The 18,161-nt window shown below is 35.8% G+C and overlaps 1 protein-coding gene and 1 long non-coding RNA gene across 4 annotated transcripts in view; both read right to left on the bottom strand.

Annotated features, from left to right (window-relative positions):
• Positions 1–289: 289 nt before the first annotated feature.
• LOC123534398 (uncharacterized) overlaps positions 290–18,161 on the bottom strand; it is a 39,570-nt gene continuing 21,698 nt past the window's right edge. Inside the window, exons 14-22 of one of the 3 annotated variants that reach the window (XM_053520364.1) lie at positions 13,244–13,399; positions 11,897–12,007; positions 11,107–11,217; positions 10,391–10,581; positions 5,738–5,948; positions 4,962–5,057; positions 4,420–4,596; positions 1,942–2,112; positions 290–1,304 (exon numbers count right to left, since the gene is read on the bottom strand). In XM_053520364.1, coding sequence (XP_053376339.1) covers positions 1,207–1,304; positions 1,942–2,112; positions 4,420–4,596; positions 4,962–5,057; positions 5,738–5,948; positions 10,391–10,581; positions 11,107–11,217; positions 11,897–12,007; positions 13,244–13,399 — 1,322 coding nt within the window. In that variant the 3' untranslated portion in view covers positions 290–1,206. The remainder of the gene's footprint in view (positions 1,305–1,941; positions 2,113–4,419; positions 4,597–4,961; positions 5,058–5,737; positions 5,949–10,390; positions 10,582–11,106; positions 11,218–11,896; positions 12,008–13,243; positions 13,400–18,161) is intronic. The other 2 variants (XM_053520365.1, XM_053520366.1) reach the window with 2 other exon arrangements.
• Positions 6,012–10,384, bottom strand: LOC128547462 (uncharacterized). Its single transcript, XR_008366573.1, has 2 exons — positions 9,091–10,384; positions 6,012–8,749 (listed from the first exon to the last, which is right to left on the bottom strand). It is a non-coding gene; the product is annotated as an uncharacterized LOC128547462 (long non-coding RNA).

Raw genomic sequence — 18,161 nt, 5'->3', positions numbered from 1 at the left:
GAGTTATACTCGTGCCCATAACTGGACATGGAGATGGTTAGAAAGTGTTGAAAGTTTAAAAGCTTTATCTCAAGATCAAGACTTGTCATGATATGGTCTGGTACGAAAAACCTAACCAAGGTGTGACGCCGACGCCGTTGTGAGAAGGATAGCTCTACTTATTCTTCGAATAGTCGAGCTAAAAAAGGAATCGGTTGGACCCCCTTCCCCCTGACCCCCAATAAGCGGGGACGTAAGGGATGTTTCATATTCCATTGCCTCTAATGAACAGACGAAATCAAACCAAGTCTGCTATTATCTAGTTTTGTTTTGCATTCTACGATTCCTTACAAATGATCTACTTCAGATCTTAACAGTGATAAAAACAAATTATTAAACACGTATTTACGCACATCATCAAAACTCGAAACATAAATATAAAGAGTACCATGGCATGTATAATGTTCAAAGCAAAGCTCATAATGCATTTAAGTTATAATTTTATAAAAAAAAAACCTTTTAACTTTTCTGTCAATAAGAGATCAATAGGCTCGTTATTTTCAAAAATATCTCCGTATAAAATGGAAATTTCTGTTTTAAGTGTAGAGCATTTCCGTTCCTGGCACGTACTTTGTACATTCTTTACAGGGTCGCTACCCTAATATGTCTCCAGATATCTAAGTAAAACTAGGCTATATTTAGCCTATATTTATCGTGGCACCTACTTCTTGAAGTGTTGTAAGGCAATATCATTTAATTAAAAAACAAACAGAAAACATAAATACACCGTCCGAAACGACGTACAAATTACCAAAAGTACGATAAAAAGTGTCATGATTACAGAATAGCATATACTTCTCCAATACATCCAGATTCCAAACAGATGACTGAGCTAAAATACTCGTCGCAGTTTAATTCGAGAGCCTGTCTTTTAATATAAATAAATTTCTTATCGTATGTTTTGTTACTTCACTGCTTCGTAATCATTTATATTTTGAATAACAGATTTAGAAACATTAGGAAAAGAAATAAATCTTTGACACTTGCGTTGTTATCATCACAAGCAATATTTACGGAAAGTACCAAGTTGTTATAGATGTGCTTTTCTGCCATATTGTTTCTAAACGCAATATCATAATAGATATCGCAATCGAGGTGACAGAAAGCGGCGACGCTAAAGGTTTTCCGTTCCAGTCTATTTACTATGGTCAAGCCTTGTGTATAGTGTTACGAGTTTTCAATGAAAACAATGATGTACATGGAAACTGCAAGCAGGATGTGCATGACATTCACTTGTTCTCTCATACTTCTCGAAGTTTTGTTGTCTGTAAATAAAAACAAAAACAAAAAAAAAAACGTTTTAACTAAGACAAAATCTTTAAAATTGTACCATACTCACTCAACATAGCAGATATCTATGTCCAAGCCTATGAAACATCGGTGGCCAAATCGATAGCCTTGATAAGGAACAATTAATATAAGACACTTAGTTAACATTTCACATGGACTGAAAATGTCAGTATCGCCTAAACTTCGTAATAGGAACACTAACCATTCATCTCTTTACAAACCGGATGATCAGAAAGAAGAATTTATTATACCTTAGACGAAAATCTCAAATACAAACATATATACACTCAAGAAACATCAGCTCCACGTGCACACGTGACTATCGGTACTCTTCAAGTACACAAACGAAACAAGAGTAATCCAACAAAGAATAAAAATAAATGTATATAAATTGTAATACATGTAAGTTGCAAGAATGAATTGATTCTTGTTTACATTCCTTGATTGTATTATGATTAGAAATATTTGAATAACCCTTTTTACATGTATTAATTTCAAAGCTGTTTTTCCCATATATGTCCAACAAATAATCGTTTTAAATGTACTTCAAATGACAGGATCAGTAAATATTAAATTGGTCAAGATGGGATTGATAAACATAAGTTTCCCTACCGTCTTCTGTATGTAAACTGCAAGACGGTGTATTTGCAGACCAATTGCCCGTAGACAAACACTCGATCACTTCAGCACCATTTAATCTATATCCAGTGTCGCATTGGAATGTCACAGTCTGTCCGTTTACATCCATTGTTCCGTTTGCAGGAGCTTCCACTGTGTCGCATACTAAATATTTGAAAATGTACATAGCAAACTGTTCAATAATCGAGGAAATATTTAGAAAATTCTAAAACGCGAAAACATTGAGAACTGCAATTTCATGACAACAAAATGATTCTCCTCAGATTTAATGTTCTTGTTATGAGTTCAAGAGTATCTAAAATATCCAAAATATTCGTCTGCTTAATCATGCAATGATGTTTATGAACATGAAATCTTCTCTTGATACCTGGGAAGCTTATACAATTTAGCACAACAGACTTGTAGATTTCGATCTAGCAAATCGGCAGAAGATATACTTCATTTATTATAAGACTGTAAACTTTAGAATGAAATGACATTAGACTCAATATACTAGGCAATATCATTTCGAGTAACGTACTCCATGATCTTGATATTAATGGAAAACAGAAATATTTGAAACAGTTTGGACATGGTGCTTTTATTATGTATATTGATTGTATTGATATTTTTTAGGATATGTTTAAGTATGTTAACAACAATGCCATGTTCAAAATATTTTACTTTTTAAGTTCATTAGATTTTCTGTGACAAAGCAAAGGACGGGTAAAATGAAAATGGGAAATACTTCGCTAATTGAAGCAGACGAGGCAAAATACCATTGAGTGAAACTTTGCAAACGGCTAACCTGGAAGCCCAACATTAGTCAAGCAGAAGGGAAGGTCCGTAGGAAGCGTACCACGATGCACAAACTTGCTGGAACAACGCAGGGAGCAAATGAGCAAACACTCAAGACAGTATATCAGGGAACAGTGAGACCCCATTTAAAGTACAGCTCAACTGCCTGGTCCACTACTGCCAAAACTAACCAACTCTAGACAAGGTTCAGAACCAAGCATTGTGGATCATGACAGTTGCTACAAAGTCTACAGCAGTCTCCTTCATGGAGAAGCTAACAAGCACACAACCGTTACAAGACAAGAGATATGCAAAGGACCTGCTTCAAGCAGAGATGTTGAGAGCTTTTCAAGACCCTCCCATGAAAGCCAAGCTAGATGGCTACACCAAAACCGAAATCGACTCAAACACACCAGCTTCGTTCATGAGGCAAAGAAACTCAACCGAGAGTTCAAAACTGAGATGAACATACCAAGGACTCCACTATGTATTGAAGACATTATAACCCACTAGCGAATGATCTGTCCTCAGTGACTGTGAGACTTGCTGTTCCTCGTCTTGCCCGCGGGAATAAAGAGGATGAAGGCATTCGGAAGAGCCGCACACTTGCTATGATCAATGAAGGCTATCCCCCGGAATCCAACACTGCAGCAATTACAAGGCAGAGACTGAAGCACTCATGAAGGCCGTCTCAAAGGTTGAAGACTCGGCAGAAGAAACCTCCTCAGTCGTCTTTCTCAAAGATGCACTGTCTGTCATGGAAGCTCTTTTTCAACAATAAAGCTCCGCGGCTAGCCAGGAGAATGCAGAGCCTGAGTGTAACCTGCAAAGTATCACTTCAGTGGATTCCATCTCATTGTGGACTTGCAGGCAATGAATAGAGAGCCAAACTGGCTAAGCTTGGAGCTCAGTCAGAACAACCAACAAAACCTGTGAGTGACAAGAAGAAGTCACCATCATCAAGGCACTAAGACCAGGGATGGAGGAAGAGGTTTTTCATCTGCTTGTTCGGTCTAAACAAATAATGATGGTCAGGCTCCATGCTCACGTGTACAAGAAATATAAACTGGCATCATCGCCGGCTTGTCCATGTGGTGAGGAAGATCAGATTGCGGAGCATATACTTCAGGGATGTAAAAGGCAAGACCAGGAGCGAGCTGCAACTTGGCTGATAGAAACCTCAAACCAGAAACTGTATGGAGGCATTGAGGATCTGCGGCAAACCACAAGCTTCATCGAGGCTACTCGTCTGACAGTATAGTGGCGAACGAACGAGAAGAAGAAGATCTCAGCTCAAATATGATGAAAGCTTTCAGCTAACTTGAACTACTCTCCAGTCCGCTTCCTGGAAAAAAAACCTGTATTGGTGTCATATGAGAAGGCGTGATTTTGAAATCTGTCGGGTTTGAACCTTCTTTCCCCGGGTTCAGCGGACAACACCTTCACCACAATATCACCGCCCTTTTTTGAAAAATACATTTCAGACAATCAGATTCAAACTGAAAATATCTTCAAAGCAAATTGAGATCCGTCTTCCACGTTTACAGATGTTAGGGGTAATAAAATATTTTCGTTCTTGACATCCTTGAATAAATATAAGAAATATCTTTTATTAAAACATCCAGTATATGCCCTCAATAATAAAACGGTAGAAGTCAAAGTGAAATAACAAACCGACTGGATCGCAGCTTGTATAGAGTTCCCACTGCATATCTCCTCCACAGACTGGTACACTATTATACGACAGCCGGTAACCTTCATTGCACTCCAGGACAGCTACAGCACCAATTTCAGTCCCGTTTATTGTCGTATTTATAAAACCATTGTTTGTTTCTGGTGGAGGACCACAATCTTAAAGACATAATACACTTGTATCTGTTCGATATTCGTAGAAATCAAGGATATTACTATTTAACCCGGAGGAGTTGTCTTTATGAAGGTTTACTATGAATAACGAGGGAGTCTCATCCCTCATTCGATTTAGTACTTTATCCATGGTAAGCTATGTAGTCAAATATCTTTTTCCTCAGAAAAATAAAATGACTTAATGCTTGGTATTTACTTTCAAAGCTATATCAAAGAAGATCTTTGTGAAACTGTCTAGCTATCTCATGCAAAGTTATTGTTTGATTTAATTCTTAGAAAACGTTGTTTAACATTATTAACTATGATATTTACAATAATAGTGAATAATGATATGGATAATAAAATTGAACCTCCATTTATCCAACTGTACATAATTCCAATTCCATTGAAAGCTGCATCCGAATATTTTCCATCTCCAAATGATTCTGGTATGCATACTAAAGCTCCTATAATATACACTGAATATCAAGTATTGGAAGACAAATTCCAGTTCATATGCACTTTTGATCATGTGACTTAAACGAATGAAGTTACCGTTAACCGATTTATACTTATCTATCTACTTATACATTACTGCTATGATAAGCAGATTTTGATTTTCATTGATACAAAAATTTACATAGCTGATTCTAGTATAATGAAGCCACAAAAGTATAGAAGTAATCTAACGGCTCTACACATACAACATAAAGTCAATTTGTAAAAACGAAACTATTTATTTGATCTGATGTCTTAATATTTCTCTATGTGTACTATTAACAATACTCGCTATATGTAGCTATGTTTGTGTATTTCAGTTCTGTAACGGCGGGCAGTTAATCTAACCAGTCTTCCTGAATTATGTACCAGTATAAACCTGTCCTCCGCTCCCCCACATGTATGAATCAGTGGTGGGGGACGAATGACTTCGAACACAATGTTTATTAAATCGTCAGGGAGAACACATACCTCGAAATCACGTACCTCGAACTCAAAACCCCGCTATACGTAGGACGGCGCTCTCTCTACTGAGGTAAGCAGTGGGATGGGGTTGGTAACTCACTTTGCACTACACATAATGAATTTTATTTGTGTGTTTCTTGTGCGTATCTTCAAACCAAATAGTAAAATTCGGGTATTTACTCACCTGTGTCAGAGCTGGGTTTATACAGCAATATCTTAATGTCCCTTTCACGGGAAAATCTAAATTCCAGCCCTGTTTCATAACCGTACATAAAACCTCCAAATATACATTTACTGGCGCTATCTTCTTTGTGGTACCCATTTCTGTCGGCAAGATACGCCGAACTTGGAAACCGGAAACCTTGATTTGGACTAGAAGAATCACTTATGTGTGCCTGTGTATATATATATATATATATATATATATATATATATATATAAAGAAAAAATAAACAACATTACATGAGTTAGATTATATTTGCCTACAGGTTTCGTTTATACTCATCAGGGCAAATAATACAATATGGCGTCAATAAATGTTCATTTATTTTTTTATAATATACTTGATCCGGTACAGACTTTTGCATATATATAATGAATAAGAATTATTATAAACTTAAAATTCTAGAAATGCTTGAAGACAAAACATTTTACAGAGAAGCTGATGAAGCATGTTCTAAAACAACATTTAAGAAAATTAGAGATGTCATTAAATTTAGTAAAGATATTAGTAGGAAAGAAATAGATTATTTATTAAACTTTGAATTCAAACCTAGTATGCTTTATGGTCTGCCTAAAATTCATAAAAGTAAGCTTTTAAAAGATAAGTGCATTGAACAAAATAATGAATATATAGAATTAGGAGACCGAGATGATCTCAAATTTACACCGACAGTAGCAGGCCCAATATGTGAAACACACAGACTTAGTAACCTTATAGATATTTTATTAAAACCCTTTGTCTGTCATGTTAAAAGTTACATTAGAGATGATATAGACTTTCTTTCCCACATGCCATCAATTACAACTGAAGATGCATTATTAGTTTCATTTGATGTTACAAACCTTTACAAATATTTCACACAACTTGAGACTAGAAGCAATCCAACATTGGCTGGAAAAATATCCTGATTGTATTCATAAAAGATTTACAAAAGAATTCATCTTAAAACTTAAAAGGCATCAAAACAATTTTGGAAAATAACAATTGTTCATTCAATGGAACCTTGTACAATCAAATCAGGGGAACAGCTATGGGAACAAAATTTGCACCTACATATGCAACATTAGTATTAGGTTACCTGGAAGAAAAGCTTTATACAATCTTGGAACATGCAACAGACACAACATCTGCTACATATATAAAAAAGAATTAACTAGAGCTATCACCAAAGGTGATGAATGTACCCCCCGCATGCACTGACACAGAACATTGCAATTTGACACACACAAGACTGCATAATTATGTGGACTGTATGTATATAGACTGTATGTATACAGTATAGTAACAAAAAACAAAGTCCCATAACTATGCAGAATATTTATCTAAAAAAATGCAACATGCCCCATGCACAACTAGGGTTGGTACTGATCACTTGTGTGAAGTTTCATTAAATTGTGTGCAAGGGTTTGGTAGATTAGGCACGCGCAAGATTGCATATGAAGACTGTATGTACATAGTATGTTAACAAGAAACAAGGTCCCATAAATCTGCAATTTTTGTCGCTGAAAGAACCTAACATGCCCCATGCACAACTACTGTTGTTACTGATCAGTTGTGTGAAGTTTCATTAAATTGTGTCAAGGGAATGAGGAGAGATATGCGCACAAGATTGTGTCTATGTCTATAGTATAGTAACAAAAAAACAAAGTCCCATAACTCTGGAATTTTTTTTTCTGAAAGAACCTAACATGCCCCATGCACAACTACTGTTGTTACTGATCACTTGTGTGAAGTTTCATTGAATTGTGTCAAGGGGATGAGGAGAGATGGTGCGCACAAGATTGTGTCTATGTATATATTATAGTAACAAAAAAACAAAGTTCCATAACTCTGCAAATTTTTTTTCTAAAAGAACCTAACATGCCCCATGCACAACTACTGTTGGTACTGATCACTTGTGTGAAGTTTCATTAAATTGTGTCCAGGGAATGAGGAGAGATGGTGCGCACAAGATTGTGTCTATGTATATAGTATAGTAACAAAAAAAACAAAGTCCCCTAACTCTGCAAATTCTTTTTCTAAAAGAACCTAACATGCCCCATGCACAACTACTGTTGGTACTGATCACTTGTGTGAAGTGTCATTAAATTCTGTCAAGGGGATAAGGAGAGATGGTGCGCACAAGATTGCGTCTACGGACAGACGGACAGACGACCAGACGGACAGACAGACAGACGGACAGACAGACAACCTGAAACCAGTATACCCCCCCCCCCCCTTACAACTTTGTTGTCGGGGGGTACAAAAACGATTCCTAGATGACTGTTTTGTCATTTGGACAAAATCACGAAACCTACTTGAGCATTTCCACGTCCTGTTAAATAATTTGCACCCAGATATTAAATTCACAATAGAAATAGGGGAAACACAATTATCTTTTTTAGATAATTTGATTAAGAAAAATGGTTGCCATCTTTCAACAGACATTTTCTTTAAAACTTCAGATATAAAACAATACCTTAATTTTAAATCATGTCATCCAAAACATACAAAATTAAGTATACCATATAATTTAGCAAGACGTATTTGCACAATTGTTTCAGATACTAACATTAGGAATATACGCTTAAAAGAACTTTTGTCATCACTTCTTAACAAACATTATCCTAAAACTATCATCCAAAATGGAATCAGCAAAGCACTTAAAATTCCAAGAGAGAAACTACTTAAAACACAAATCAAACCACATAAAGACACAATTCCTTACGTATCTACATTCAACCCTAAAAACCCTGAACTATATACAATTATCACAAATAATTTACCTATAATAATGTCAGACACTAAAATGAAAGAGGTACTCGCAAACTCAAAATTTATCAAAAGCAAACGGTAACCACCAAACCTTAAAAAATTATTGACAAAAGCAAGATTCACAATAAAGTCTGATAAAAGCGGAAATTTCACCGTTTCAAAATGCAAAAGACCCAACTGTAGTTTATGCAAACATATAAACGAAAGCAATTACTACAACTTTAAAGGTCCAATACTAAGGAAAGTGAACATTTTAATTTCTTTTAAAAAGCACAGAAACTATTTCATTTTATTGGAAAATGAAAGTTGGTATGTAGAAATTCGAAATAAATCGCAGTATATGTACAATTATTTTTCTATGAAGTATGAAGAAAGTTAAAAAGACCTGGGGGTCATTCTGTCGATTCATTGAAATTTCAACATAATACACATACATTTCTTTGAGTTCCAAAGACCTTCTGTAAATTTTGACCTGCCAATCTTCATTATTTAGTGTCTTGCAGAAGTCTATGCACTGGCTATGAAAAAAATTGCCAACTCACTTTCCCTTAGTAATGGACCTTTAACGGCAAAAGATTTTACGTAAATGAAAATATGTCCTGTGATATAAAAAAAATGTACTGTATGTAATCACCTGCAATGGATGCGAAGAATATTATATTGACCAAACTGGCGATACATTAAGAACAAGAAGAACTATCCACGCACAACAAACAAGAGACCCTTCAACTAGACAAGTTCAAACAAAATCTGATCAAACGCATAGTGTAGCATTGTACATATATAATCGGTTTTCGGTAAATATTACAGCAGTCTAGTTTATAGAATATCTTAATACTTTAAAATTCATCTAGCCAATCCCCTCTTAACAATCGATATCAAGACAGCTTATTACATATTTAGGCCTCTATACTATTAGAAATAATGTCAGAACCTTAAACTAGTTCCAACTCCAAGTTTTATTAATGATTTGTAACCTTTAGTTACATATGCAATACAAGAAGAAAAATCCTCAAAAGAAACCAAACCAAACTCTGAAAATAAGATGTTTATTTGCAGCTCCCTTTAAATATCAATTAAACAAAGTATTTCAAATATCAATTAAACAATATATCTTATATGACATTTCTTTATTCACGCGTATGCATTACATAATAGTTCTACAAGCATTTTATAAATAAATTGCTGTAACTGTTTATGATTTATGAGCAAATATTGATATCATCAAGTACCCCTCCCATCTGTATTAACATCGTGAATATACTTATTAAATCTTATGAATATTTCCTCTGAAAATTCCTCTGACTTTGAAATACACGTATTTAGTGTAAAACTCCTTTAAACTCCAAAACCGACGAGTTTGATATAGAAAAAAATGTATCCATAAATTTGGTTAGAAGTTCTGTGTTCAGAATTGAAACACCTATGTTCTAAATTTTGACACTCCAGTGCTTTTTGACAAAGATGATAAACTGCCAGTACTTGCTAGAAATCTTAAAATATCTTTCTTTCTAATATTCAAGGCAAACAGTTGTGCTAAAGTATACCAGTCGTAGAACAATACAGAACATTGTCCACAGTAAAAGCCACAATACGTATTAGACTTTGGAATTCCAGTCTATTCCACACCAAAAAGTTTATGTTGGAATAACTAGTAGTAGCTCAATTTCAAAGTTAAAATGAACCACCTAATTTTAAAGTCATTTTATTAATCTCACGTTATATGATAATCAAAGCGTAGGTTCTTAATATATTTTTAAACAATAGAGCAAATTTAAGATCTCCCCGTTACCTAGTAGCCTTTTGTAAAACGAGCATTTTATCTGCAATCTGTATATTGATTTAAACAACTATACTCACCACAGCTACGTTGAGAGCATCACTCAGGGGATAGTTCATCGGAAATTCGACAGAATACGGAAATCTGTCGTCCTCTAAGGAGAACATGTACGTGAAAAATGGAGTTAATGTTGATATTTTCCACGCATAAATTTCAACTGTCGCTACTGAGACAACAATGTTTAATTTCGTCTCCTTTCCGTCAAATATTGCTAAATAAAAAATGTAAAAACTTTTAATACACTATGTTTGTCTACTTTTCTACTTTTACTTATGACAATTTTAGTACAGTACATCAATTTTTGATGCAACATATTTAAAGGTTCATGATTATGACTTTGTGGTCGCCACCATTTTCCTAAAATAAGTACTTCTAAGTACTATAATTGTTTTTCCATATAGGTGTCAAAAACAAGCACGCATGGCTAATGGGTGTTTAAGTAAAAAATGAGTTCAGCCCAGGAATAAAGAGAAGGAATAAAAAGGATTGCGATATGTTCATTTATTGGAAAATGGTGTTAGCTAACACGTAGTATTATATGATCAAGTGCTCGTGAAAATCTTCTGCTTACCATGATGTAGTTTTGAGCAGCTTGGAATATTTGAATGTTAATATCATTACTGAGATCCCGGTCTCCAATCAGTAAGGTATAAAGTGTTACGGTGAAATAGACGGAAGTAGTTTCATTGAAATATATGTTGAAGTTAGTTTAGTATGAGTATTAGATACCACAAACCTCCGTTTACAGACGAGTCTACCCACGTGCGCACGCTCCTGTCATTAAAGCCGTAGACAAGAAATGCGTTTCCAAAGCCAGGCTGATTGTAAAACACATTTAGAGCTGATCCTTCAACAAAAAATCAGAAATACTTCTGAAACAATATCTTAATCCATACATACTCGACATAAATCATAAAATGTTAACTTTATTTTCGAGATATGATGACAGCTAGTTTAATGTCTTGTTCGAGCCTCATTCAGGACGTTGAATTCTTCATGTGAGGAAGCCATCCAGCTGGCTTACGGAAGGTCGGTGGTTCTACCCAGGTGCCCGCTCGTGATGAAATATTGCACGGAGAGGCACCTGGGGTCTTCCTCCATCATCAAAGCTGGAAAGTCGCCATTTGACCTATAATTGTGCGGTGCGACGTTAAATCCAACAAAAAAAGTTTAATCTTTCACTGCACCGTCACTATGCCCAAGGATGCTGAAAGCGCTTGTACACCTTAACTCAAATCTCGGTTAAACCGTTAAACATAACATTTTATGCATTGATATCACTGAAATAAAATGAAGTTATTGAAATATGTGTGGTATTATAATATCTTATGTCATCTTTTAATCCACCATAAAAGAAGAAACACTTTCTGCCTAAATTGAATGTGGTAATAAAATGCATATGTGCATTCATTAATTGCTGAGTCTTAATTATTCAGCTATCTGTTGGAATTAGTTTAAAATTTATGTTTTCTGCAAACGGCGCACACTATATGTTTAAAGGGAAAGTCATATATTTTACTACATACCCACACCATCTGCGTAGAAGCTGCTTCCATTGTTCATCATTTTAGCTCGTACTACAACAAGACCGGGATATTCTCCTAGATTGTGTTCTAGTTCATAAAAGGAGTCGCTGGCTGAAATATAACAATTAACTACTTCAAATATATAAGATCGTCTTATTTAAAAAACTAAAATTATCATTATATGTTAAATAGCAACTGAGAACTGAGCAATAACTTAAGGCGAAATATACCCTAAGGATAGGTTGGTTTAGTGGTTGCACAATAAGTTTGAACAGTATTTTTGAAATAACTGTAAATGATACAATTTTACAAATCTTAGCACACAGAAAGCTTTAAACTTTCTTTGAAACACTCTCCAATTACATAACGTAATTTCAACGGTAATGAAATAAATAATCCATCTTAAATCTGCTTTCAGTTTCCTCGTTTATCGATATGGTATGAGACATTTTGTCAAATTGAAGTATAAAAATAGAATGGAAAAGAACACATTTTCAGATGTAAAATTACACTATAAACCTCTTTCTATATATGTCTTCTATAATAACTTGTATGAGATGTTTTCTTGAATCAGTATTGTTGTAAAATGTTATTCTTTTGTACGAAAACTATTGGTAAGATGAAAACACAAACTTTATTGCATGCGTGTGGTTCTATTACAATTTTGATTACTTTGTTTAGATATCTTAATAAAGTATATTTGTACATTTAAACATTTTCGTATATGTATGATTCACAGTTAAACGGAAACAACTTAACATAAATGTATTTTTGCTGATTTTTGAAACTAAGACGTCTTGATGATAGATGTAATATCTCCATGATCTGACTGAAAATTCATACGTTCATACGTACGCTTTCCATACATTCATAGTTCTTTAGTATTCCAATTGATGCCAGTGATATACAGAATACCGTAAATACACAGACGAAAATAACTTTACCGTTAATCAAAACAAAGTTACGGTTGTAATGCCTTACATTTCCTACATTATCACGTAACATCATTTCATGTTTATTGACCAACTACTAGACTGATTCAAGTTGGAAAAGGAAATGCAAATATCATTCAGTGAAGAATACTGTTTTCGTACTCGTACTTTCCAAAGTTTTGTATTTATCATTGTGACAATTTGAAACTAAATTTTCTTTAGTTAAAACAAAGTAATTCTGATAAATATTTCAACTGCTGGCGGCGTTAAAAATGAATCCAAAAATCCCTTAAACTAATTAATTGCAGCATAACTAAGACCTTAATTAAATACGTCAAGTCTAAATATACATGAAAAAGTGTTCGAGAATACACATTCGAAGTTTAATATTGCAATTCATTCAACAATTATTTACATTTAGATGATTTATCACCTGTGGAACTATTCGCACGAAGCACTTTGGAGTCGTCTGTTAAATCTGGAGTAGGAAGTGATTCGGATTTCCAAGCACGTGCTCTAGCTCTGCCGTAACTACTCCAGTAATATTGGTAACCATACCATCTGTTCGTACCTAGTATGAGGAGAAAAATGGTATCATTGTTATTGCATAATATGTTTTTCTTTTTTTACTGATATCCAGTCATTCTAATTTGTTTCATCATTCGGGTCTGAAATTCTACTCGCAGACCTGCGGTTTTCCATCATTCGGGTCTGAAATTCTGCCTGGAGACCTGCGGTTTTCCATCATTCGGGTCTGAAATTCTGCGGTTTTCCATCATCAAAAGCTGGAAAGTTGATATCACCAAAACATGTGTAGGAACAAAAAATGCATGTGTCAGAAACATAGAACAGCTTGTCAAACAGCGACGCAGATAATTTAATACCTTGAACTATAAAATCGAATGCGTAAGGATGACGCAGATAGTTTAATACTTTGAACTATAAAATCGAATGCGTAAGGAAGACGCAGACAGTTTTATACTTTGAAATATAAAATCGAATGCGTAAGGAAGACGCAGATAGTTTTATACTTTGAAATATAAAATCGAATGCGTAAGGAAGACGCAGATAGTTTAATGCTTTGAACTATAAAATCGAATGTGTAAGAAAGAACCTCTTCTTTAAAACTAAATGAGCCATTACTGGTGTATTTGGAAGTATAGACCTCACACAAACAAAAGAACCCCAGTTCACTTGTTAGTGAACCCCATAGTCTCATATTTTTTGTTATAGGAACTTAGATTTCTTTGGCTCTTACTGTTACATACATGGTTTACTATCATAGAAATTACTTCAAATGTGCTTAATACAACAAAATACATGTAATTATGGATTTTAAAATCGTATAGGTTTGGTTAAAATGAAATGAATGCTAGAAAGATAACATTATATCATTTCAACCTAGGTTTGAAACAGCATGTAAGTGGAGAAAATATTGTGAAAAAAATAGATCAATGTAAAAATTAGATCAATGTAAAAAACTAATATTGTTATTACAAGTTTCCTTTCTTCTTCTACCAGTTAAAGGCCATCGTCAATAGGATAACTATTCTGCCGTGCGAAAGGTAAAAGTCCAAACATTAAAAAAGAAAATATTTCATAAACACTTGTGCTTCACAAATTTACAGTGTCCTTAATGAAAAGCATGTGCTTATTATTCTAACACATTTCAAAATTTGAAATGAATTTCATTTTCATTTGTTTATCTTTATACAAATCATAGAAAATAGATTTAATTAAATTCAAACACTCTTAAATTTGTTACAAGGTCGAAATAACATTGCCGAAGCAGATTATTAAAATACTTCTTGACTTCCTGAAGAAAAAGTTTTTAGGATTTTCTATTTAAAATACAACGTGCACACACAAAAAAAATCTGTATCAAACTCACATTATACTACATCATATACGGACAAAAATTCAATGGTTGGATTACTTGCTCTACTTGTTACATCAAATAAGAGGTAAAAAATGACGTGAAGGTGGCACAAACATTCAATACGGCACACATTTCCAAATGAGTTTTCAGCAATCATAGTCAGTTAGGGGCTGATGTAACAGCAGAAAATATGTATATGTGTATGAAAAATGATCTGCATTGATAATGTATTAACCTCATGCGATTGGTGCCTTGAAAAGGCCACTTGAGCTTTGTACACCACTGTAGATCAAGGTACTGTTACAATAACCCTATCATATTCACCTGAGCCGTGTACACCACTGCAGATCAAGGTACTTATAAAAAAAACCTATCATACTCACCTGAGCCGTGTACACCACTCCAGATCAAGGTACTGATATAATAACCCTATCATACTCACCTGAGCCGTGTACATCACTGCAGATCAAGGTACAGATATAATATCCCTATCATATTCAACTGAGCCTGGTACACCACTGCAGATCAAGGTACTGATATAATAACCATATCATACTCACCTGAGCCGTGTACACCACTCCAGATCAAGGTACTGATATAATAACCCTATCATACGCACCTGAGCCGAGTACACCACTGAAGATCAAGGTACTGATATAATAACCCTATCATACTCACCGGAGACGTGTACACCACTGCAAATGAAGGTACAGATATAATAACGCTATCATACTCACCTGAGCCGTGTACACCGCTGCAGATCAAGGTACAGATATAATAACCCTATCATACTCACCTGAGCCGTGTACACCGCTGCAGATCAAGGTACAGATATAATAACACTATCATACTCACCTGAGCCGTGTACACCACTGCAGATCAAGGTACAGATATAATAACCCTATCATACTCACCTGAGCCGTGTAAACCTCTGCAGATCAAGATACAGATATAATAACCCTATCATACTCACCTGAGCCGTGTACACCACTGCAGATCAAGGTACAGATATAATAACCCTATCATACTCACCTGAGCCGTGTACACCACTGCAGATCAAGATACTTATATAATAACCCTATCATACTCACATGAGCCGTGTACATCACTGCAGATCAAGGTACTTCTATAATAACCCTATCATACGCACCTGAGCAGTGTACACCACTGCAGATCACGGTACTGATATAATAACCCTATCATACTCTCCGGAGCCGTGTAAATCACTGCAGGTCAAGGTACTGATATGATTACTCTATCATACTCACCTGAGCCGTATACACAACTGCAGATCAATGTACATATATAATAACCCTATAATACTCACCTGAGCAGTGTACACCACTGCAGATCAAGGTACTGATATAATAAAGCTATCATACTCACCTGAGCCGTGTACTTCGCTGCAGATCAAGGTACTGCTATTATAACCCTATCATACTCACCTAAGCCGTGTATACCGCTGCAGATCAAGGTACTGATATAATAACCCTATCATACTCACCTGAGCCGTGTACATCACTGCAGATAAAGGTACTGATAAAGTAACTCTATCTTACTCACCGGAGCCGTGCACAACACTGCAGATGAGGGTACAGATAAAATAACCCTATCATACTCACCTGAGCCGTGTACACCACTGTAGATCAAGGTACTGATATAATAACCCTATCATACTCACCTGAGCCGTGTACACCACTCCAGATCAAGGTACAGATATAATAACCTTATCATACTCACCTGAGCCGTGTACACCGCTGCAGATCAAGGTTCTGATATAATAACCCTATCATACTCACCTGAGCCGTGTACACCACTGCAGATCAAGGTTCTGATATAATAACCCTATCATACGCACCTGAGCAGTGAACACCACTGCAGATCAAGGTACAGATATAATAACCCTATCATACTCACCTGAGCCGTGTACACCACTGCAGATCAAGGTACTGATATAATAACCCTATCATACGCACCTGAGCCGTGTACACCACTGCAGATCAAGGCACAGATATAATAACCCTATCATACTCACCTGAGCCGTGTACACCACTGCAGATCAAGGTACTGATATAATAACCCTATCATACGCACCTGAGCCGTGAACACCACTGCAGATCAAGGTACAGATATAATAACCCTATCATACTCACCAGAGCCGTGTTCACCACTGCAGATTAAGGTACTGATATAATAACCCTATCATACTCACCTGAGCCGTCTACACCACTGCAGATCAAGGTACAGATATAATAACCCTATCATACTCACCTGAGCCGTGTACACCACGGAAGATCAACGTACTGATATAATAACTCTATCATACTCACTTGAGCCGTGTACACCTCTGCAGATCAAGGTACAGATATAATAACTCTATCATACTCACCTGAGCCGTGTACACCACATCAGATCAAGGTACAGATATAATAACCCTATCATACTCAACTGAGCCGTGTACACCACTGCAGATCAAGGTACTTATATAAAAACTCTATCATACGCACCTGAGCCGTGTGCACCACTGCAGATCAAGGTACTTATATAATAACCCTATCATACTCACTGGAGCCGTGCACACCACTGCAGATCAAGGTAATGATATAATAACTCTATCATATTCACCTGAGCCGTGTACACCACTGCAGACCAAGGTACTCATATATTAACCCTATCATACGCACCTGAGCCGTGTACACCACTGCGGATCATGGTACTTATATAATAGCCCTATTATACGCACCTGAGCCGTGTACACTACTGCAGATCAAGGTACTGATATAATAATTCTATCATACGCACCTGAGCCGTGTATACCACTGCAGATCAAGGTACTTATATAATAACCATATCATACTCACCTGAGCCGTGTACTCCACTGCAGATCAAGGTACAGATATAATAACCCTATCATACTCACCTGAGCCGTGTACATCACTGCAGATCAAGGTACTTATATAATAACCCTATCATACTCACCGGAGCCGTGTATACCACTGCAGATCAAAGTACTTATATAATAAATCTATCATATTCACCTGAGCCGTGTACACCACTGCAGATCAAGGTACTTATATAATAACCTTATTATACTCACCAGAGCAGTGTACACCAATGCAGATGAAGGTACAGATATAATAACTCTATCATACTCACCTGAGCCGTGAACACAACTGCAGATAAAGGTTCTGATATAATAACCCAATCATACTCACCTGAGCCGTGTAAACCACTGCAGATCAAGGTACTGATATGATTACTCTATCATACACACCTGAGCAGTGTACACCACTGCAAATTAAGGTGCTCATGTTATAACCCTATCATACTCAACGGAGAGGTGTACACCACCGCAGATCAAGCTACTGATATAATAACACTGTCATATTCACCTGAGCCGTGTACACCACTGAATATCAAGATACTGAAAAAATAACTCTATCGTACTAACCGG

The sequence above is a fragment of the Mercenaria mercenaria genome, chromosome 12, assembly GCF_021730395.1.
Source record: "Mercenaria mercenaria strain notata chromosome 12, MADL_Memer_1, whole genome shotgun sequence".
In the NCBI taxonomy this organism is placed as follows: Eukaryota; Metazoa; Mollusca; class Bivalvia; order Venerida; family Veneridae; genus Mercenaria; species Mercenaria mercenaria.
Note: the sequence above shows the minus strand (reverse complement) of the source record. Positions and strands in the feature narration are given on the sequence as shown.